The sequence below is a fragment of the Arvicanthis niloticus genome, chromosome 15 (assembly GCF_011762505.2).
Source record: "Arvicanthis niloticus isolate mArvNil1 chromosome 15, mArvNil1.pat.X, whole genome shotgun sequence".
NCBI lineage: Eukaryota > Metazoa > Chordata > Mammalia > Rodentia > Muridae > Arvicanthis > Arvicanthis niloticus.
In genome coordinates this window covers 26377732-26402711 of record NC_047672.1, presented here as the reverse complement: position 1 = coordinate 26402711, position 24980 = coordinate 26377732, and the positions used below count along the sequence as shown (strand labels likewise).

General features: G+C 43.3%; 1 protein-coding gene across 4 annotated transcripts in view; it reads right to left on the bottom strand.

Annotated features, from left to right (window-relative positions):
• Window positions 1–24980, bottom strand: part of Dgki (diacylglycerol kinase iota) — a 423756-nt gene that overhangs the window by 251678 nt on the left and 147098 nt on the right. For all 4 annotated transcript variants that reach the window (XM_034519548.2, XM_034519550.2, XM_076913542.1 and 1 more), the window contains exons 2-3: window positions 23458–23566; window positions 8408–8503 (exon numbers count right to left, since the gene is read on the bottom strand). In XM_034519548.2, coding sequence (XP_034375439.1) covers window positions 8408–8503; window positions 23458–23566 — 205 coding nt within the window. The remainder of the gene's footprint in view (window positions 1–8407; window positions 8504–23457; window positions 23567–24980) is intronic.

The window sequence follows — 24980 nt, the reverse complement described above, 5'->3', positions numbered from 1 at the left end:
AAGGGCATGACAAAGGAGTTCCAGCCACTAGAACATCTCTCCCAAACAGTGCCACCACCAAGAGATCAAGTGTTCAAGTATATGAGACTATGGGGGACTTCAAATTGCAACACCCATTCGCAACTGAGAAACCTTAATGCAAAACTCAATAAATAATATTTAAGGTGTACAAAGACAAATACAAACACAAAAAATAGTGAAATGATGTTCAAAAGTTCCATCAGTTCATGAACCTGAATCAGTCCATCTGGAGTCCATTTTCTCCCCACACACACCACCTATTTGTGTTTGCCCAGCCCCTCATGTTCAAGGCTGTTGTTTAAGTCTACAGATAGCTATACACAAGTATCTTTCAAATATACAACTCTGTGGATGGTTAGAACATAGCTAAAATCTGCAGGGGACAGACACAAGGCTGAGTTTCTTTACATACCATCACCACAATGATAGGATACCTTCTATTACAACCCTCACTGAACAATGAAGTCATCAAGTAGTCACAGGTGTCTAGCTTGCATTCCCAGCCTTTCTGAAGTTCCCTGGTACTAGATTCTCAGACCACATACAACAAGAGACTACATGAATGCAGAAAGGCATATTGAAATCAATTTCCCATGTCATGGCAAGATGGCTGACTTGCCACAGAGGCTCACAAACCTGAGTCTGATCCAAAAACCACATCGTGGAAGTTGTAAGACTGACTTGTGCAAGTTTCTGTCTGTCCTCATGACAGCATGCTATGTTGCACAGCCTCCCCAAAATTAATTAATATAATTTTGAAAAGTTTAATATCACCAAACTTGAGTAGAATTTTGTTTACTTCAGGTTTTTCTTCCAACAATCACACTGGGAAACAGAGAGGCTTCTACTCCAGTTTCATTTTATTTCCTTTGTCTTCCTTAAGCCATGAAGAAAAGAAGAAATCCAGAAAGGCAGGGTGGGAAGATTACTGACTTGGGAAAGCTGGCTACTTGGGACTAAATTTAATCCCATTAAAACACTGGCACAGATGTTCAGTAGTACTAGAGGTTGTCACCAGATGTTGCAGGATATTTGTTTAATGTACATAGAAAAACTAATTGTTAGCAAAATATAAACGCTTAAATAGATATCAGATGCAAGTTAGGTGTGTCCAGTACAGATGTAGTTTGAATGTGCCTCTGAAAGCCTCCTTAGATAAGAATGCTGAAGAAAGGAAAGTTTCTGCCAATTTTAAGGCAAATTGCTTAGGAGAAGTCTTGGGGTCTTTGCTCTATGACCTGAAGCAAAGTCAACTGGGTGGCTATGAGCTATCCCACCATAAAAGTGAAAATGTTAGGTCTCTACTGACTTGTCTTAGAGACCCCCCACCTCCACCATGGTAAGATGGTTCAGCCTGTCAAAGGTAGGGGAGGAGCTTAGAGACTTCTTTTATAGCAATTGCACCTTCCATAGTTCCCCCTTCCCCTCCCTCTCCCTCTCCCTCTCCCTCTCCCTCTCCCTCTCCCTCTCCCTCTCCCTCTCCCTCTCCCTCCCCCTCCCCCTCCCCCTCCCCCCTCCCCTTCCCCCTTCCCCTTCCTCTCCCTCCCCCTCCCCCTCCTCCTCCCCCTTCCTCTCCCTTCCCCTTCCCCTCCCCCTCCCTCTTCTTCTCCCTCTCCCTCTTCTTCTCCCTCTCCCTCTCCCTCTCCCTCTCCCTCTCCCTCTCCCTCTCCCTCTCCCTCTCCCTCTCCCTCTCCCTCTCCCCTCACCCTCTCTTTCCCTCTCCCTCTCCCCCTCCCCCTCTCCCTCTCTTTCCCTCTCCCTTTCCCTCCCCTTCCTTCCCTCTCCCTCTCCCCCTCCCCCTCCCTCTCTTTCCCTCTCCCTTTCCCTCTCCCTCTCCCCATCCCCATCCTTCCCTCTCCCTCTCCCTTTCTTTCCTTCTCCCTCTCCCTTCCTCTCTCCCTCTCCCTCCCCCTCTCCTCCCTTTCCGCCCCTCCCCCTCCCCCTTCCTCTCCCTCTTTGTCTCTCTCTTGGCTTGGAAGAGCCTTATGGAAGAACTCTGGGTAAGAGATAGAGATTTTCTCTTTGGGCTTGCAGCAACAACAGAGAAGCAGCTGGCAGGACAGAGGTAAGACAGCATTCTAGGAAAGAGAGCTGGGTTTGGAGGAGCTCAGAGAAAGCTACAATAGCTCAGTAGAATTACATAGATAGAGATTTCTAAAGAGCTTTAACAGTTTAGTTGTAGAATCAGGCTTGTAAATAGGTATTTTGCATATAGTTAAAAAATAAAATTACCTTGCTAAACTAGCAATTTTTTTTAACCTGAGTTTAAGCCTCCCGTGTCTTTACTGGTATAAATTAGTTAAATTTAAACAGTAAAATATTACAACCAGAAATCCAAGATAAATGAAAGGGTTTCACATCAGGTTATTCAGTACTGAGGCTCTGGAGCAAACTCCGCCATGACAGTACTCAGTGGGATGCAGTCACCAGCTTACATGCCATGCTCTCCGGCATCAGCTAGAAGCAATGATTTACACAGCATCAGGAGGTTCTGCCCTTCTAGTACATCCTGAGTTTCATTTATTTCCTGAGATAAGGTCACAGGTAACCCAGGCTGGACTTTACATTAACTATACCATCAAGGACAATCTTGCACTTCTCATTCTCCTGCCCCTTCTACAGAGTGCTAAGATCACATACTTGCATCACCATGCCTGGATTTAAGCTTTGCTAGGCTGAGGATCGGATGAGACCTTTGTGCATGCTGGGCAAACATCACACCGACTGACCTACATCCACAGTCCCAGCTTTGGTTTTAAACAGAAGTTGCAATGTCCATGCAAATTAGGGTGACATCACAGTATCCTTAATACAGCTCTCATTCACCCTCTGGGTACAGGACCACTAATATCCGCAGCTACACTCACCTTTCAGTTTGCCCTGGTTTAGAAAACACAGCATGTGCTCATGCTTTGTGAGTTCGCTGACCTTTATAGCATGCTCCCTGGTTTGGTTGAGAATGATGGAGACATACCCAAGCCCATCTGTCCTTCCCACCCTTCCCATTCCTCCTGACAATAGATACCTTTGGTGTGCTCACACACCATGACTGTTATCTTGCTCTTAGTCCTGACTCTGAGTATAGTTGGTCTTTGCAAATTTGTGGGTTCCTTTTTCCCACCCTTTATCTCTATAGTTTCACTTCCTAACACTAGATGGGAGGAAGAGAGGAAGAGAGGGATAGAGGGAGGGAGGGACAGAGAGAGAGAGACAGAGAGAGATCCCTGAATCTAATTTCTTTCCCAGCCAGTCCTCCCAGTTTCCAGCCCAGCCCCTTCAATGTTTCTCCCAACCGTTCCTCTCAGTTCCCCATACGTCTGCTAAAACAGTCCTGTCTCCCAGTTTTCCCAATACTAGCAGCTCCTAACTATAACAACTCTTCTAGCCTATCTGCTCAGCTCAGCTTCTCTCAGCTCAAATGTCTCCTAGCAATACCTTCTGCAACAACTGCCTTCTCCTCTCGACTCAATTCCGTACCAATGCATTCTCTTCTCATTCTGCTAGCCCAATTTCCTTTCTTAGCCTCGGTTGCTTTTATATCCTATGCTGTTTCCAGAAATCCAAGAGGCAACCAACACTCAAGGTCATTGGGTCAAGCACTTTTAACAGATAAGAATTCTTAATGGGACAGTTGACTAGCAACTGGAAATCCTTTAAAGAGTCAGGCACACAAGATAAAATCGCACTACATCTGACTTTGTTCATGCTCTTCTAAAACATTCTTCCCCGAACTCGTGTAAAATGAGCATTATCTCCAGGTCTGTGAGGCGGCCGCTGTCAACAACCAGTCCCATGGACTTCCCTCTTAACTTCACATGATCTTTGCTTGGCTAAAACAGAGTGAAATGGGAAAGGTCTCTCTTTGGAGATGTTTTCCTTGCCCCCCTACCCCAAACACTCTGCTGTACTTGGTGAAAAGCCAGCTGGTGATACTTAGCTACAACAATGTCAACAGGTCTTCATTCTTCAGATGTAGCACGAGGGGGAAGCCTAAATCTAATACATAGTCTATATATGGGCATGCTTTCTCCACAGAAATTACATTCACTTCTAAGGAAGTTGCAAGAATAGCATCTTCCTTGTCTGAACTCTTGCTGGAAGTAGGCACCATTCTTTCTCCAGCATCCCTGACAGATAGCCATCTACATCACACCCAACGCATCCTTTAAGCTGCTGTCTCCTGGTACCTAAGTGCCTTGCTGGACAATGTTGTGCTACAGCAGCTTTTAGTTAGGTTTGTGTGCCACCTGCATCAGAGAATTTACTGCGCTTCTTAAAATTACATGTTTAAAAGTTCATCTCCAGGTACAGCCGAGTCAGCCCTTGGGGCAGGGAGGGAAACCGTAAACAAAATAGCTCACAAGGGCCTCAGGGGAACCTTGTGACCACCGGAGGGTTGTGACCACTGTTAGAGTCCCTGGGTCCAGATCTAGGGTTGGGTTCAATCTTCATTATGGGTGGAAATTTCCTTCAAAGCAGCTCTTCAAACAATATGAGGTCTTCCTCTACACATTCCCTCTTTAATACTCAGTTGTAATCGTGCCACTGAATTTTTCTTTACCACAGAGTTCCATATTCTAAACAAACTTGGTCACTCCCCTCTGGATCTTGCATTACTTTTCAATGTCTCTCCCAAAACATGGCATTCAAGATGGCCCATGCATCGCAGTATGAAGTGGGTGGTAAAGGTGGAAGCTACTGAACGCCTTTACCACGTTCGTACCACCAGTTACGTGATGACTGTTCATTTACACTCCTGCCAAGTGATCAGGAGACAGGTCATCTCAGCCTAAACCAGCCAGCATTAGAGCTCGTCATTCTATAAACCTCAGCTAATATAAGGCTCACGGGGACTGACTGCCTCCTTGGGGCTGTTTTCATCTAGGTGGCTTTGCTTGCATGTCTCATATAGATTGGCAATGTATTCCTTTTGCATCTGGTCTGTTCCTGTCCTGCCTCTAATTTTAATTCCTGCCTATGCCTTGCATCAAATTCTCACACAACACGTCTCCACTTCACAGGGGAAGAGATTCTAGGACACAGAGTTTTCAAAGCTCTACCCTGGATCTTATGCTGACATCATTACTTGCCCTATGTTTGTCCTGGGGTAGAGGTAATAGCCAAACAACGATGGACAGAAATAGTGTGGAAATGCTTAGTTTGGAGCTGGGTCTGATGACATACCTGTAACTGCAAAACTAGGGCAGTTGAGGCAGAAGGATCTCAGCACCAGCTATACAAAGGTTAGCCTGCCCTACCTAGTGACATGCTGAGAAAATGAGGTACCTGTGTTAATTCACATAGTTGCCAAGAGAAATAACAAGCAGCTGTCCCAAAATGAGTGCCCAGAATAGGGCCAGTGGGAGCAATTTGGAGAGGGGCAGGACTAGGTAATGAGCCACTCCAACCGGTGACAGAAGGATCTATATAGCACGTATCCACAGGCAAAGCCAGCCTCACTTCTACCATTTCATATCTGATATCCCAAGACCAATGTTTACACAATTATCTAACACCTTAATGTTAATTCATTATTTATAGCATTTTAGTCCAAACAGCTGAGCTTCTCACAGATTTGGTTAATTTAATCAAACCCCATGCAATTATAATTTAATTAAAACTACATATGCATAAAGTTGAAATGCTGATATTTAAATCAATTGAATTCACAACAAGATTAGAAGAAATGCAAACGATTAATTACAGATCCAAATTAGAAACAAAATTAAAAGCAATTTAATCCTACTCTCTTTTTTCTGTCTAGAAGATAGCCGCCGCCCAAAGGTCATGAATCCTCAATGTCACACGGTGGGTAGAAACATGGATATTCCAAGCCAAGTTCCTTGACTTCAAATCCACAGCCTGTTCATCTGGGCCATTCCAGGACCCTTTGTTATTTCCTATATCCATTAAACAAAGACCTCTCACCAAAACAACAACGCTTCTCTAAACGATGATATGTGGGTGCAGTGATCAAAGCTGCTATCATGAGGGGGAAAAGTGTTGATTTTGAGACATGGTTGTCTTAGCAGCCCCAGGAAGTCCTCAGGTGCCTTACTCCTCTACAAGCTTGGAGACAAGTTCAGCTTTGTCCTCATTAACAGAAACCCATTTGTTTATCAGCCCAATGCCTTACATTTTGCTCAGACCATTTCCATGCATAATAATAAAAATAAAGTACTATGTAAGTTATGACATCATTTTCTTAAATAGGAAGGAAGTCTTCTCTTCTTTGTTTCTTTTTTTTTCTATCCTAAGTTTACTGCCACTCTATTTTCAGATTGAGTTTTTAAACGTAGGCAAAAATTAAGCCTACTTTCTCAGCATTAAATGTTCAGTCTCACCCTAACATACTTATTTACAGTCACTGTTCAATCTTCATGGTTTCTTTTCTCTTTTCAGCACTGGGGATTAGACCTAAGGCCTTACACATGCTAGGCAGGTATTCTACCTAGTAGAATGAACTAAGTCTTCTAATGAACTCTAATGAACTACGTCTTCTGCCCTTGAAGTTTTTGAGATAGGGTCTTACTACAATGCAATTTTTAAAAACAAAGCTTTTTATTGGCTCTTGTGAATTTCACATCATGCACCCCAATCCCACTCATTCATCCTCCCCTTACAGCTGCCCTCCACCCTCGATACCTCCCAGCAACAAAAGAGAAAAAAAAATCTCATTGTGGAAGCTATAGTGTGTCACAGTGCGTCCCACAGTCTACCCTTTTGTCCACACTTCTTTGCTTTCAAATGTCCACTGCAATGACTCCTTGGTCTGGTACTCTATCAATACTGGATCCTCACTGAGACTCCTCTTGGATATCCTGTTGTTGCTCTGTGTCACAGAGATCCTATGTTTGGATTTATAGAACCAGCCCCTTCATGAACTCCAGCAGTTGATATTGGAGTAGGCCAATTCAAAAACCTAGATTTGGGCATAAGAGGTGTCTGAGCTGGTAAGCCTGCCAGTTCTCCCACTCTCATACCTTCATGCCTCACCAGAAAACCCTGCAACTAGGGCCAGCTCTACCCTACTGTCAAGGTGAGGTGCAGGGCCCACTCTCCTGAGTACTGCAGCAGGTGAGGGGCAGGGCCAGCTCTTCTGCTTTCATGACCCATGGGGCTAGTTCTCCTGTCCTCCACTAGTGTTGGGGGCAAAAGGGAGTGGAAAGGATTGCTCCCTAGATGATTCCACCATACAGCTACTGTACAGCAGACAAGAGACAGGGCCGGTTCTCCCATGCTCACACCATCTGGTCAGCTCACCTATACCCCAGCCACCAGGGTCAGCTCTACTGCTATTATGCAATTTTTAGTTCTAATTATTACATTGGCACAATCCAGGAAAACTGAGAAGAGAATATGTCAATAAGGGTTGTCTAGATGTCTAAGCTGGCCTGTAGGCATGTCTATGGGGGACTGTCTGGATTACATTAATTGAAGTGGGAAAACCCAGCCCACTGTGGGTGGCACCATTCCCTAAGCAGGCTATCCTAAACAGTATAAAATGTAGAGAAGTGGCTAAGAACAAGTAAGCATGCATGTGTTCACTCTCTCTCTGCTCTTGATTGTGGGTATGAATATATGTTCAAGTTCCTGCCATGACTCCCCTGCAATGGTGGACTATAACTTGGAATTGTAAACTTAATAAATCTTTGCCCCTTAAAGCATATTTTGTCACAGTAACAGAAATAGGAAACCAGGAGACTATGTGACCCAGGCTGCTCTCAAATTTGTCATCCTACATCTCAGTGTTATGATTCTAGGTATGTGCTCCCAAACCTAGCTCCCGAAGAGAAGTTTAAACCCTAAATAGGGGCACAAAGTGAGTTTTAATAAGTAAAAGCCACTCCCACTCACATGGCTCTTGATTTATCAAGTCATTTCTGGAGTTATGCTCTCCAGATCTCAGTGTAGAAAGAGGCCAACCTCATCTACATCCCACATGACTGTGTCCATCTTCAACACCCATACCCCCATCCCATGGCCACCATCCTTCAGAGAAATCACTCCCTCCATCTAAACACAGGCCTCCTGCCACTCCACAAAGCACCACTGGTGACATTCCCTCATCTACATGCACCCTCTCTCTGATTCCCAATGGACAACAGCCACCCACAACCACTATGGTGGTAAGCATCAAATACACTAATGTGGAGCCTACCCAGAGAAACCCTGATGTCTTTAAAGTTTACAACCTGGAGCCATGAGAACTTGGTACACAATCTGTAAAACTTAAAAGCAAGAAGCAAGTTCTATGTCATGAGGATGGAGCCTTTCCAAGTGCATCCTGGGATATTTGGGCACACTGCTCCTCTCCTCCCTATTGCTCACAGACATAGAGGCTGTTTCCTGGAAAGACTATGAGGACATCATGGGACATACTCACTGCAAATCGGACTTGGCAGTTCTCCTCCCCCAGGTAGCAGAGGTCGCCTGAGACGTTGGTCTCCAGCCATAGGTGCTCCCCATTCACAGCATTCTCCTGTAAGGAAAAGACCCGCCCACTTCAGTTTTCTCTTCAGTATCAAGGGAGGAAATTCAACTCTGGATTTTGTTTTATGCAAGATACTTAGTGATTCTAAGGAGTTTGGACAGTCTTCACAGGATCTTCAAAGTCTCTGATGGAGATGACCCTATGGAATTTTCAGGAAGGGGAATGGCATTTGGGAGCTTTGATTTATAACTGAGATATCTATGAGCTCTATAAAGGCCTTCTCCATAGATGCATCACCTTGAAACATCTTCAACAAATGGGGAAAAGACAACAACTCTGATTGGCTCCATGTAAAGTCTTCTTAATCCAGATCCCACCTCGATGATACGATGACACAGGAGACCAAAATGAGACTAAAATTTGCCTCTGCTGAGTGAATTAGCCAAGGGGGAGGATGATAGTACTAAAATACTCCAGGTAAGTCTGCCTGACAAGGCATTTATATTTAGCTTGCCTCTCTGGAACACAAGGCACATTTCTACTCATCCAAACAGATTGCTAATTCTGTAAAGCCTTCCACCCAATTAATTCTAAATTTTACAAACAGGGTAATTTGTCTGCTTCCTAAAAATGCACACTTCTGATGCTGCGTGGAGCTGCTGTGAGGTACAGCATGGTGAGCAACAAGCCCGTTCTATGCATAAATGTGCAGTGTGTACTGGAGAGGAGGGCAGCCATTTGGTTAATAAATGTGGCAAATAGAATTCCATGGTTTTTCTTCTGATATGCCACGCTAGAGAATATGAATTTATGTACTAATTGTGTATTGTGTTTATCTTCAGAAAGGATAAGATATTTGGGAAAACACTATATTAGACTAACCTAAAGGAACATGAAACTAAGCCTATTGGGTTTATAGAAAAAGCCCTGTTGTTTCATCTTGTTCTGTATCAGAAATCAAGAATCAACAGTTATCTTTTGATGGAGGATACTGCGAGCTGAACTACAGCCCTGTCCCCAATTCATATGTTAAAATCTAAACTACAGTGTAATGGTATTGTGGGCCATTGGGAAGTAATCAGGCCATGAAGGTATAGATTTCATCATGGGATCGATGTCCTTATTGGAAGGAACCCAAGAGAGAGCTCCCTCTCTTCACATATATGCACTAAGGGAAAGCCATCTCAGTTCACAGCACAAAAATAGCTATCTGCCAGATAGAAAGAGGGCCCTCACCAGGAACCCAGTGTACCTTCTTAGCTTGAAAATGATGGGAAATCAATGTCTGTGGCTTAAGCCACCCAGTCTGTGATATTTTGTGATAATAGCCTGAGCAGAGGACAGAGGATGACTTCAGTAAAGAGCTTTGCAGAACAACCAAATAAGTCAGAAGTCCATCTTAGGACAACTCACTCCAGAAGCATCCACACAACAGCCCGCAACGGTCAAGGATTGGAAGAGAGAAGCAGAAATACAGACCAATGTTTCCAGAAGGGAGAGGGAAAAGGAGTGTTAGTTGTCATGTTACTTATTTATTTATATTTACAATGAATAAATTTCTTGAAATTCAAATACAATACATATTTTATTCAGAGTAAATAGTCTCAGGCAAGAACTTCCACAAGCCATGTTATGATCTAGGACTGAGATGCTTCAGGAGCCAAGTAACATAAGTCTCAAAACAGCAGAAGTGAGATGTGATTGTGTGGGAAAAGAGATCAAGTATATAGATGTCAAAGGCTTAGAGAGACCCTGAAATGAGGACAGCCCATATCCAACCCCAAGTGCCTCAAAACCACTCTTAAACCAGGCACAGACTAGAGCACCTGTGTGATACCAACAGTGTTGAGACAGGAGTCCTGTTCAAGGCCAGCCTGAGATACACAGTGAGACCTTGTCTCGGATTAGAAAACACGACTAAGTTTCCCAGAAAGAAAACAAAGCTATTGAGAATGATGGTCTCCCACTATACCAAAAAGTGACCTTTTGTCTTCTCCCCAGTAATCTTCTTTGGTGAATAATGCTCGATTTGTATATGAACAGTCATGGGGAAAAAAAAAAAAAGAGTTTTCCTTTTCCTGTGAAACACTATCCAAAGAGAAATACTAGACATAGAATTGGATCTGAAACGTTTTTACAAAATGATGACATCATCAGAGAATAAGATAAAAAGGCATTTCTTTAAAGATATCCTAAAGAAATCTATGCTTACAATCTAAAATACTACAGAGGAGTTACCATCCAACTTTAACTTCTACCTAGTTATACAAAAACAATCCCTTTTCCATTTAACTGTTCATCTCATTCATTTATTCTTCAGTGCTGGCACCAGTCACTGGGATGCTATGATAATTCACCATGGCAAATTGACTAGAAAAGTCGAAAGCTAAACATGACATAGCAACAGCAAACACTAAAGGGAAGGGCTTCAGAGGAAATCTGGCGATGATTCTAAGGAGTCCAATATAAAATCGTTAGAGTGAAGCAAATGTCAAGAACCTTGGACAGTAACAAGTTGGGTCGACCCATAATGGCACCCCAGAAGGGCAGGTAAGGATCTGGGCGTCAGACTATTGCAAGCACCCCATACCCGACTTCTGTGGCCCATAGTTCCTGGGCCCCAGACTCCTTTGCTAAATGGTATGTCACTTACAAGCTTTCAGAAACTTGCTGGTCACTCTTGCCTCAGAGCCATCCACAGCAAAGACTACTATTTTTTGTTAGCCTCATTTTGGATGGAAACTTGATTTAAAAGAGATGGGATTTTGGAAGGGAAAAGCAAGGGGCTTTACTGTATCCTGCCACCGTCTGGTATACTGGTTCTCAGTTTGAGCTATCTACTCGATGACCCAAAAATTTTTTAAAATATGCAGGTGTCATAATCAGAGAGTCTGTGTAAGTAAATCGCAATGACACTTGTATATAATAATTGCTCAAAGGTCTTGAGATGGCTCTAATGTGCTTTGGAGTTGATGACCCAAAAGACTTCGCCCTACCTCTTTAAGCTTTTTAGGTAATAGAATCTACAGCATGTCTGTGAGCCAAAATACAAAATTGTGTTCTTCGCTGTCTAGTAAAATCCACAGTGAAGAAAATAAGAGTAAGAGAGAAAATGGCATGAAGCATCTCCATCAGTTTTAAGAAAAGACACAAAGCGATAAACACGTAGCTCTGGAGTTCACCAGGAAAAGCCTAGAGGTGATGGGCAGAAAAGCAAAATGCACAGACAGCTAAAGAAAAGACAAGAGTAAAAAAAATCATTGCTTAAATTAGTATGCTTATCTTAGGAAACACTCTCAAAAGAAATAGTTCTAATGGAAGAAAAAGATAAGAATACACCAGACTCGGTTAATCTAACTCTCCAGGAGCAAACAAAAAATGGTCACAAGAAGTACAGCACAAGAGAATGTTATGAAACCAAGAAGTACAGATATAGACATTGGTCATATACAACTTCGTGATACGGAGTTGCAAGAATAAAAAATAAAACTCAGAACTGACTTGCATCATAGTTATAGACACACAGGAAAATAAGAGCAGAAAACAACAAGTTCATCAATAGTTGAGTTCTTGACACACATTTCCACACTTCTCCCTCTAGAGGGAAAGCTCAACAGAGGATGCCTGTATTTTGTCACTTCTTTAATGCACCATTATGATTTCCTGAGCCCAGTTCTGGGTGTTCTTCCTGCACACGCCAACACTGTTTTCCAGATTTCCAGTGACTGCACATGGCTGAATCCAATGGCCAATGGTCAATCTTATGTTCAACAGCAACTTCAACTTTGAAGACCACTCCCTTCAACTCAAGGCCCTTTCTTCTACTCTGCTGGTTTTTCTGATGCCTCTGTGGTTACTTCTTCCTAGACTGCTTTGCTGGAACTGTCTGTACCCGAATTTTCAACACTAAAGTGTTCTGAAGCTCAATGCTCAGGTCTTCACTCTTTTCCATCCACATTCAGTTCTTAGGTTACTGCATTGAGTTCTCTTGACTGTAGCATGCATTGAGTAATTGTTAACTTCCAAATTATTTACTCAATATAACCCTCTTCTTTGGGCCTCACTCACCTGCACACAGTATCTCTCCAGAAGATCTAATAAGCATCTCAAATCCTTAACATTTGCAGGAACTGGGTTTCCTTCACTGATCTGTTCTTCCTTGGTTTTGGTTTTCTGAAGCAAGATCTCATGTAGCTCAGGCTGTCCTTAATTTAAACATGCTACATAGCTCAATATGACATTTAATACTTTATCCCCCTGCTACAACACCCCCAAGCGCTTGGATTTCAAGCATGGGACACCAAGTCTTGTGTGTGTGCATGATCTTGGTGACTCTCAACTTAACTTCAAATGGTTGCTAAGTAACTTTAGTCTTCCCTTTCCCCCTTTTCAATAAATAACATTACAGAGTGAGTCCACGGGAACCTTGGATAGGATCACAATTTAATAGGTTAAACCTGATATTTTATAGAAATCTGAAGATCTGCCACTGGGTAAAGAGAAAGGTCATACTCAAAGGTCATGTTTACTTAGGCCTTAATTATAATTTACTGTGATGTTAGCACCTGTATTTGTAGCATCTTCATATTAACAGAACATTGTCTCTATGTCAGCAACCTTCAGAGCAAACACTGTGATGAAATTCTTGATTAAATTGGAGAGAGAGATGTCAACCACATTCCTGGGCAACAGGCTACTTTTTCTTCCCAGGTCTCCTTAATTTCCCCTCTTCTATCTAGCTTCAAAATATAAGTCTGATCAAGTGGCTATTTTGTTTATTAACCATTCATGTTGATGAAAGGTCCTTTTCTTACACAGTCCGTGGGTGTTGTTCTGTGTTCTTTTCCTATCTGTAGTCTCTCAATTCCTACTTTTCTTACCTCTTCTCCTATGCCTCCATCTGGTGGTTGACTTCCAGGTACCTTGATCCCTTTGCAGCTTCTCAAACAGAGTAGAAGGTCTTGAGTCAAATGCACTGAATTTAAATAAAGCCTTTTGCTTATACCTTGCACAAAGCAGATGCCAAAATTGTGTGTCCCTCACCTCATCAGATCTTTGCTCAACTAGTCCCATCAAAAAGTGTTCACTATATATTTTTTGTCTTTCTCCAAATTCTTTACCCCTCTCTGGATTAATTTATATGGCTAATTTGTAGTATGATCATCAAATCAAGAATTATTTCCTCAAAAAGTCCTCAATGCCCCACAATCCAAGTCAAGTTATTGTGTTAATTTCTGTCATAAATTCATGCTTCTTTCCCATTATCTACCTTCCCATTACCTGCCAGTGAAGAATGGCACTTACTCACATATTGGCATAATTTTTTTTTGATTAACATTTCCTTTCATACTAAGTTCTAAGATCCATAAAAACATTAAATGTACAACAACTGACTTACTGCCTGGTATTCAGCAAATCTCAATACATTTTAAAAACTAGAAAACAAACTAAAAGTCACAGAATAAGTGAGTAAATACCTATTTTGCATGTCGATCACTAGAGAGGCAGAGGGCAATAATTACTGTTATGTTACGTCCTTTAGTTTGAAGTCACAAACTGCAACATACGGAAGCTCACCATACTTGAGGCATGCAAGAAAATGATGGCATACCCTTTGCCTACACTGCACGTCCCTACTCCCTCTGTTTTTCCTTGTATACCTATCTTGTTTGCATGGTGACACTCCGGGAGTGTGAGTATAACAGCTTTCGGTGAGTTACACATGTTTGCCAGCGAATTCTCCAACCACAGTATAGTCTTAGAGATTCCCGAATTACAACTAATATCAGAAGTAAAAGTGGTCTTCAACTCTGCCTAAAGGATAGCTGGGTGGTGTTGGCATTAGAATGGATTAGACAAATTAGTGACTTTGACTGGCTTGCTACATTTCTCCTGACTCCTTTTCTAGCTGTGAGCTAATGGCATGGACTTGGCTGTAAAGTACATAGGCTACTTAGCAGCCACATGATTCAGGACCCTCTCACCTCCTTGAACCCCAGTTCACTTGTATTATAAGTAAAATTATAAAAATAATTGTTCTCTGTTCCATCATTATATGTCGATAGTGTGTACACGATAAGGAGTTAATGGGTTTTTTTTTTTTTTTCCTTTTCTTTCCTTTTTTGTTTAAATCACACTGCTATCACTTTCTGGTTTTCCTTATTCTCCCCACTCCATATTCACTGGCATTATTCAACGCCCCCCCTTGGTCATTTAACCAAGACTGTCATTCACCAAAAGCATTTGCTCTTCCTGAACATATAGCTAGATGTCATTGTCTGGTCTCCCTTACAGTTAGGGTGGCCGTGAAACCAAGCTCTAAGCAAAAGAGCAGGAGCTAAGGTTCCAAGCAGGGACCATTAAATCCATCCACAGCATCTCCTGTTGTCTCTGCCACCAAGGCTTATGAGGGGATCAGCCTTTGAAGTGATTTTGTAAACCTAAAGAGATGCCAACATAAGTCAATATCTGTCCTTAAATAACTGTGAAAACGAGTCTAGTTCCCACCCAACCACCTAGACTAGTCCTGGTCTGTGGCATGGGTAAGAGATAATACATTTGAGTCTAGTATTCACAGCAGCCTACTCTATCTCCAAGGAATACAGACTTCTCTTTGTTCTTATTTTTGTCTAGGTTTTCTTTTATGTCTGAGTCTGTCCCCAAGTTTCTTAGAATTCACCAGACAGCAAATCTAATCAAGCCCCAGTTTCTTCTTTGAATCTGACACCCGCTCTGGCAAATTTTACATTGTTGTACACTCAGGTCCCTTAAAATCCACCTCTGATTGTGCCCCTCTGAAGCTTTGAATGCTTGTGTGAGTCTCTATTATACCTGAAATGAAGTCCAAATTCAATCTGCTAACCTAAACCTTCCGACAGGCCTGCCAGCCAGGGTACCCTTAACTTATTTCAGTTTTCTCCCTTAATACTGTTGTTTAATCATATCTTTTTTCTGGCTCCAAGTTTTAGTGACTATCCTTCCCAAGTAGGAACATCTTTCTTGCTTCCTCTCCTCAAATCAACAATGAAAGGACATCTCAAATACTATGCATCTCAACACTGCCTGTTTGTAGAAAACAGAAAAACAAATCACCTTATTTCTTTGAGATGGCATTTTTTTGTGGTCTTTGGAATATGGAGACAAATCTCCCTGTAAACACACACACACACACACACACACACACACACGCCTGTGATCCCCCACATGCATATTTACACAATAGACATATTTATTTAGGACCCTCTATGTGAGTAGATAGAAGATAGATGGATAGATAGATAGATAGATAGATTTACAAATAGAGATATGACTACTTGCCACAGTTCTGCAGAAATCCTGTAATAGTTACAGATAAAAAGATAAAGAAAGAGGAGTGTTACAAATTGAATAACAAACATATCAAGAGCTCAAGTAGGAGCCAGGAAAACATTTTAAACATATGTAACTCCAACACCCAGAAGTCTGAGACAGGAGGACTACTAAAAGTTCAAGGCTAGTCTGGGCTACCTAACGAGTTTCAGGCTGACTGAGATACAGAGATTCCCACCTCAAAAATGGAAGCCAAAAAGAGTAGTGTATCTACATCGTAGGTGAATAAACAAGAGAAACAACGACCGGAGATTATAAAATGTTTTTCTTAAATAACTGGAGTTATAAATAAGATATTCTTTACAAACATCCATACAAAATCAAAAAAAAAAAAAAATGTGAATGTGGATGGCCTAAAAACCTGCTCTCTGGTAACAGGTGCTCAACTGCCTTGGCTGGTGCACGAGGGGGCTGTGCGGAAGATGGCTGCTGACTATGGAGATGTTCAGGGAACGCACTGATCAAGCTGCGCCATCCGCACATAACCCACGTCTCGAAAACTGAGTGTGAAAGCAAGTACTAAAGCCGTCATGTGATCACCACCTTTCACTAAAATACTGCATGTCAGCACTGGGGATAGAAACAAACCACGGCACTGAGCTGGGCTCCCATTGTTATTCCTACTGCTTACACGTGAGTCCCTTTGTATTCTGTATTTAATTTATGGCTCACAGTGTTTCCACTGAAGAGTGTTAAGCAGTAACTTTCCCAGTGTCAGTACATTTGGGCCACGACACTGACTGCAGACATGCGGAGCCAAGGAATCTGATTATTCTGAGAAGCGATTTTGGTGATTTATACTGGTTGCCAAATTGGCACACAAATGATCACCTGGAAGACATTCCCTGGGCTGGTTTGTGAGGAGGCTTCTAAATTGGTTAACAGTGGTAGGAAGACCCATCCAATATGACAGAGCACCCTTCCATGGCCTGAAGCCCCAGGCTGAATAAATAAGAAGTGAGTTGCGTACAGAGTTCATCTCTCTCTGCTTCCTGGTGTGGACAAGTGTGACCAGCTGCCTCATGGGTTGGCTGCCAGCCTTCCCTGTCATGATGGACTGGACCCCTTCTTAAACCACAAGTCAGAATAAACCCTTCCGTAGTTTGTTTTTGTCAGGAGTGTTGTTGCAGAAACGATAAAAGGCTGTATCTTAAAGTACCCTGATCCCAGAAAATAAAGACGGAGAGCCCATTGCAGTAGATGGGTCCCACACTGACATGGCTCTCCCAGGCCAGGGGTATCATTGCACTGCCTCATATTCCTAAGTGTTTTGAAGTAGGTAAGAGAGTGAAGAGATGTGGGAGGCAGGACATGCTATGGTGATGACACCCAAACCTGGTACGGAGCACAGATTTCCTAGGCTCACACAAAACAGGGCTGGCATGAGAAAACATGCAGAAACACTGGCATATGTATGTGCGCACTCACCCATGTTGGCATACGCACAGACAACACACAGGCACACATGCACACACAAGCCCCAGCTGCTTCCTGGCTTCTCATTCAAGGTTGTAAAGATAAAGTGACCTAATTTCATAACCTAGTTTAGAGCAACTCTGGTTCCCTAATCTTGTCCCTGAACTGAACTGTGAGGCAATGTACCGACTGTTCTGTCTCTGTTCTGCTGGGGGGTGGGGTGGGGGGGGAAGCACTTCTGTGCTTATTTCATCAACTAGAGAAAAAGGAAGCTGGTGTGTATGGGGGAGGGCTGGTTTGGTTTGAACAGAAGTTCTGTTTCCCAGGGAATGCTGGGTGGAAGGCTGTGGTCCGGTGGAGAAATGAAAGAGAATCAGAGCAAAAGATGTTGAGATTAAGATTGACAGGAGCTTGAAGGAAGAGCCTGTGGATGCCCCCAGCCTTGTCCCCTCCCCCACGTTCACACTGGCCTGTGACTCGCTCCAGACAGCTTAAGGGGAAAAAGCATAAGTATAAAACAGTGTGGGCAGGAAAGAGGCCCGCCTCCATTGTTATTGGTTACAATCTTAAAGACAGAGGAGAGCTCTAACTGTAAATTGAGTCCCTTTTGCAGAGGAGGCATGTGACATTTAGGAAGACACATATTATCTATGGCACTGACACACTTCTAAATGGGCTAACTCACTCGAAGCTGCGAGCTTGGATTCCAGCCCAGGAGACAAAAATATTTTGGGTTTCTATTTTAGACATCACTTCCTCCCCATTCTAGTAATTTAGCTTATTTCTGCCCAAACTGGCTTGGCTGACATGTATCTTAATGGTGTCAAAGGGAACAGCCTCTATAGGTAGTCACTGAGAGGAGAAGAAAGGCCACTATGAGGAGTAGAAAACCAAGCCTCTCCACACGTATGATCTCGTACCTCAGTATGCTGCATTGGGAAAGACCCAAGGGGGGGTAGGAGTTGGGGGCAGGGTCAGTTGGCATTAAGAAACTTTATATTTGTTTCTTTTACGAGTTGGCTTCAGGGTCATGCTTAGCAAGCTTTACAGGAACTAGAGATTATCTGAGTTCCTATCAGTTTCCAAGGATAAGTTCACTTCTTATTGACTGAGCAGTGGCCTTACAATCAATTTATGCCCTGGCATCAGTAACCAGGCAGCCCTTAGGCTGTCGTGCATTCTCTGCTTTAAAGAGAAAACAGGCAGAAGACAGTGCCTGGCTCCTCGGGTAGCCAGAGCCCTAACTGAAGGTCTCAGATAAATCAAGCAAGAAACACTAACTGGTTTCTGCTTATAAGACAGCTCACTATGAGCAGAGAAACACATATGGTGAAGGGAATGAGAGATATCGCATGCAAAAGAGATGATCCCTGCCTGGGGATGGAAGGGTGTCCAGAAACAGAGTCAGAGACAGAGACAGAGATGGAGAGATAGGGAGGGAGGGAGGGAGGGAGGGAGGGAGGGAGGAAGGAGGGACAGAAAGAGAGATAGACAGAGAGACAGAGACAGCCAAAAGGGGGAGAGAAGGGGATGTAGGGAAGCTACAGGAAACAGTAGTCTATGTGCTGGGTTGGGCCTAGTGGTCATTGTTGTCCTCAGGAGACTGGAGCACCTTACTGAAGGTTGACATGACACTTTTATGCACCATTATTAAGAAGTGTCTTGCATGGGAGGACAGCCTGTGTACAGGCAGCAAGAACAAATAGTGACAACTTTATAAAGCAAATGCCACTGACCAAAGTCACAAGACGCCACTTGAGTAAACCACAGGAGAGATGGTAGGGGCTTAGAGGAATAAGTTACAGTGGGGGGAGGGGGAGGCACATTGGAATATGTGTCACTAAGGAGGGAACTGAGAAGGGGAAGATGAGTTCCCTAAAGTTAATCAAGCTCATGCGCACAAAACTGTCTCCCAGAACTGTGCTCCTGGCCAGGCTATGCAATACCCTTATCTGAGCTCCCTCAGCCTGCACTGAGGATCCTCAGGAGCAGACCCCTCCCCAAAGCCTGTGGCCATTGTTCTGAAGGGAATAAACTGTGTGCCTTAGAAGCCTTTGACACATATCCTAGATTCAGAGTAGGGTCCTTTCTACAAAAACTAGGACCCTAGGGATGAAGATTCCAAATCCAGGTTGGTCATGACCTGCCTTAAAACTCCAGGTGCACCCTGAACAGTTTCCCCAACTGTTTTCAAGTTGGTGTGTTGATGCAACTACAGGTAAAGTCAAGGTGCCGGAGTGTTGGGGTGTTGACATGATGCCTAGTCCCCTGAGCTCAAGAGGTATGAAGCAAGAATTTTTGCTGAAGAATCAAGGAGGATGCAAAGAACGAGGGGCTCCTATCAACCCTGCTCTGCACTGTGCTACTGGGTCAAGGCTCTCAGGGGTGCCATTACTCAGCATTCTATGAAACTAGGACCTCAACCAAGGCTAGTTACTGGAGTGCCTGTCGTGTGTGTGTGTGTGTGTGTGTGTGTGTGTGTGTGTGTGTGTGTGTGTGTTGGAAAGCCAAACCAGAGGCTTCTATATGCCTTTCAGTTGTTCTACCATTGGGCTATGCCCTAATTCTTCACTCCCCCACCTCTCATTTTATCTCTTTCTGTGGTATTCTGTTTAATTGGGAGACTTTTAAGAGGCTCTAAGCCTAATCAGTCCTTAATAAATAACATGACTGAGTAAGTAAATTTTATCATTAGTAAAGCAGTCCAGTGGCTAGCAGTAGATGTGTTCTCAGACTGATTCTCTGAGGGGAACCAAACGAAAGTGTTGTCATGGAGAGGTCAAGAAATTCCTGAATTCATCATTTGGTCCCCTGAACAGAAGGGCCAGTTAATACCCAGTGTATCTGGTAGAACAAGGCTTCAGTTTAAAGCCAGAGTTGTTTAAACTCTGACAGAAAAATTCAGAAGACACTGAAATATGTTTAGCCGTCTCCTCCTTCCTGAATGTTTTGTGCAGTAGGGTACTGGTTATTGCTGCGCTTCCGTCTGTGGACACCATAGCCGCCAGGAGATGCGGAGATGCGGGTTCCAGAGCCACATCGAAGCCTCCCTGAGGAGTGTTCCCTACTTTCTGCTTTCCTACTGGACATTCAGCAGATCACTGTCATAGGGTGCCCACAATCACCAGGGAGGAGGAAGAAGAGAAACAAAAGACCACCACAGGCACCCAGTCTGAGTTCCTATTTTTGGACCTATTGTATATCACAGCCTCCCACCACTAGACAGAAATACTCATGAGTGAATACTGTAGTGCATACCTCTCTATGGGAATGAGAAATAAGGCCTGCTAGCCTAACACTAGCTTAGGCAGGAAGTCTACTAAAAACATTTACTATCTATTTTCAATATCAACCATCACCAGAGGTTTTTTGTGTATCCCACTCCCTCTCTCTCTCTCTCTCTCTCTCTCTCTCTCTCTCTCTCTCTCTCTCACACACACACACACACACACACACACACACACACACACACACACACATACACACACACACTGCCCTCATGAACTGTTGAACTTTCCAGGCCCAGGCCTATGATCTCACAGTTAATTTCTTTTTATCCATGAATTTTAGTTCTGTAAAGGAAGTAACCACAGCTTCTTCACCCCTGGATCCCAAGAAACGTAGCCAGGATGTAAAACAAGGATGGTAGCATTTTCTAGGGGCAGAAAAAAAGGATGTGTTGATGCATAGGAGATTCTATTGTGGCAGACACACTTTAAAGGGTCTAAACAAAGGTATGAGAACTCGTGCTAAGGAAATGATGGCCCTTGCCATAATGACACTAATAAGAACGGATGGAGCAGAGAACACTGTTAGACAAATTATCTCTCATCAACTTAGGCAGACCAAATCCTTAAACGTGAGACCTGACACTATAAAACACTAGAGGAAAATGCGGGAGACACGATTCAGGATAGTTTGATGGGACGGATTTTCTAAAGAGGCCCCCAAAGAACAAGAAACAAGGAAGAAATAGGCAAAGAAATTTATGTAAAACCCAAACACTTCTACCCAGCACAGACAACAGGCAACAGAGGGACAGACTGTGTATTTCAGGATGCATATCTGACACAGTTGTGTGTGACACCGTGTGTGTGTGTGTGTGTGTGTGTGTGTGTGTGTACTTAAACTTGGAAAACTCAATAGCCAATGAATACTCCACCTTAACATATGGTAGTAGATCTAAATCAACATGTCTCAAAGGAAGACATATAAGTGACGAGCAGATATATTTTTAAAATAAACAACCCTAATCATCAGCGTAATGGAACAGCGCCTCCTTCCATAACAATGTCTCTCATCACAAAGACAGAAGTTACCATGTACTGTAGAGGATGCTGAGAAAAGGGACCCTGTTTGTGGATGGTAGGAATGGTAACAGTCATAGCCAGAATATGATGAATGCTCTTCAAAAACGAAAAACCAACCAAACAACAATGAGAGAGAGAAAAAGACAGAGAGAGAGAGAGAGAGAGAGAGAGAGAGAGAGAGAGAGAGAGAGAGAGAATGGGAGGGGGGAATCATAGTCTGACCTAACACTCTCACTACCAGATCTATATCCAAAGGAAATGTAAATCCTTTGATTTGCATAACAGGAAGAGACATCTGTACTGCCATGTTCATTGAAACACTATGTTCATTCTGTTCATACACACATACATTGAAACACTATGTTCATACATGTTCATTCACAACAGGAAGGAAGTGGAAGGAACCCTAGGTGTTCATCAGAGGAGGATCTCAGTGTGTGGGAGGAAGAAACTCGAGCTACCTCACCAGCCTAGCCTACTTGGCAAGTTTTAGGCCAATGAGAAACCTAGTTTCAAAAACACCAAATCACTCCTGAGGAGTGACACAGAAGGTAGCCCTCTGGCCTCCACACTCATGTAGCCCTCCTCTAACAAAAAAACGCAACTTGCCTACACGCTTGTGTGTACTGGTAAAAAGGTAAGAGTTACCTGGGTCAAAGAAAATGCAAACAATCTAATTGAGAACAGATGAAGTTACTAAACCTTAAAGAAGCAGGACATTATATTTGTGCCAATATATAACTAGCGTTCTGATAATTTTAGGTTTAGAAGCATCAAAAATGAAATGAATATTTCTCATCTTCCCCCTCTGGGAGCTGAGGGCGAGTCCCACTTGCTACCGGACAATTGTTTTTTTCTTGTGTCATTGGCTTATGGAAGAAGTGTCTACCAGTCTACCCGACAACAAGTCCCTCTAAAAGGATTTCAATTCTGCCAAGCTGAAAGACTGTGGAAATAGGATTCGCACATACATACACCGGCACTGAAAACGGGCTTTCAAGTCTTAGTTCAAATCAAGACCCTTTTGAGATCAACATGAAAATCAGAGCTTACTTTTCATGGTCCATGACCCGTGCTAAGGATGCTATGTGCTACGTTTCAATTCAATAAAATGTCATATTGTCTGTCAGAAAGAATGTGGTACTTATCCATACATACTTATCCATACAGAAGGAAAAAAACCCTGTTATTTGCAATAGATGGAGTTGGGGACTTGGGTGTAGTCAAATGGGCGAGGCACAGGAAGCAGAACCCCATGCCGTCTCACTTATAAGTAAATGATTATGAGGTTTACTTTACACTGAGAATGAGTCAGGTTAATAGAGGCTGGGAGAGACAGGAGATGATAAAGGAAAGGACTCTTCAATGGATACTAAGTCATAGTTAGATACCATTTCACAGTAGAATGGCCCTAAACAATGATTACTTCTCTATACTATTAACCTAATAATAGAGTCTACTCTTTTGCAGAAGGGCATAAAAAGTCATTTAGGCAGTTTCTGGCATAAATAACTGATAAATGTCTGAGTAGATATGCTTCACTCTGTACCTATACCTGTGTACACATGTCAAAACACCACATGGTACACCATAAACATGTACAATTTTGATATTTTGATAAGTTAAAAAAATAGCCACTCCCCTCCTTCCCCCCACCCTGGATGAGCCTATTCTGCTCATTGTTGAGACAGTGGGGGCCCCTCATGTGGCTTCAGGTGGGTGGATGGTTTCCAGCCCACAGTTAGTGATCCCACTAACTTGCCCACTGTGTTCTCTCAGTAGACATGTTCTGACTCACGGAATCCCGAAGGTGAGATGAGAAAAACACAGCATGGAACCGAAATTAACTTGGGGGAGAAGACAAAACAAGACAAAACAGAAGACAAACATAAAACAGCAGACACCTACGCTCCAGTCCAGAGTCGCTCTGGGCTCCTTCGCTGGACCGTTTGCCACAGGAAGACCGAGAGGATGTGCAGGAGCCAGATGCTGGAGGCCTGTCCGGGAGATGGCTTTCCTGCAGCAAGAAAATAAATAAATAAATAAATAAATAAATAAATAAATAGTAAATGCATACAGAGAGACATGCATGCATGTGTACATAAAAACACATGAACATGAGAATCTTGTACAGAGCTCACAGCCCCCTGTTGGGTAGAATCTGTACTGGAGCACCCTGAGTGAGTCTCTAGCATCTGGTATCCTTTACAACTGTGGTGAGATACACCTCTACTAGGATAGACAGGAACAAATCTCCCCATATCAGAGCGCTTTGAGGAGGCTGTTTTGTAATAGGACTACAGGGCCAGAAGCTGGAAGCTCAACTTCTTTTCAGGGTGGAGGGCAAGCATGGAGTCTCACCACTTACAGAGAAAAAAATGGATGGCGGGATACTTAGGATACTAAGGAATTCAAGTTGTCACAGATGAACTAGAAACAACGCCCTCTCGTGCAACCCCACTGCCCAGCACAGCACAGTCTTTTCACATTGGTTACCAATGGACATCTGCCGACTCCCTTCTTCTGAAAGCAGTTTCCTCCTCCTTGCTGAGTAACACACCACTGTCCATTGAGCTGAGCTCTCTCAATGTGAAATGACTGATTTGCATCTGCCAAGAAAGAGCCCACACTTCTTCAGCCACCCCTCGACCCAAGCAAGGGAATCTTCAGCAAGAGGAACAGAGGAAAACAAGGGGCACAGGTACTGTCAAGCCCCTCAAGGCAGAGCCTCAGAAGGAAAGGTGTTTACGGCAGAAAGATGAAGAGGTAGGAACAGACAGGGAAGGATGTGTTACATCCTAAAGGACAGGAGACATCTTTTCACGTTCACTGACCTATCCAGACTCCACCTATGAATGACTGGTGAGGTTAGGCAAAAATACTAGTTCTCCACACTCAGGGATAAATGTGTACCAGCACTGGACTCTGTGTGTCAGATATCTCAGAATGTGACCTGTTCTCTATGTTTCTTTTAGGGTCTCTTGGAATTCTACCCAGAAAGTCCCAGAAACAGGTCTTCAGTAGTTGGGAATGATCACAACCAGCTTGCCAGGAGCTTTTCCAGGGCGGGCTTCAGGCAACACATTAGATCTGCATCATTCCCCAGACTCATCAGAAAGGTGGAACTCTTCAAAGAAGACAGTTCAATCAGTGCTCCCTTTCCTCGTGTCCTCCAAGATAGGTAGTTAATAACATCAGTTTCGGCTCCTCGTGATAAAGCACATTTCACACTCTCCTGCCATACTCTTATGAGAGGAACAGTGGCTAGGTGTGATATGATGACCCAGGCCTCGAATCCCAGCATTAGCTCAGGAGACAGAGGCAGGAAGATCTGAAGACAGAAAGTTCAAGGCTATGCTGGGCTACATAGCAAGACCCTGGCTTGGGGAAAAAAAAGGTAAGTGGATATTTGAAGGTGCTTAGACAGCCTA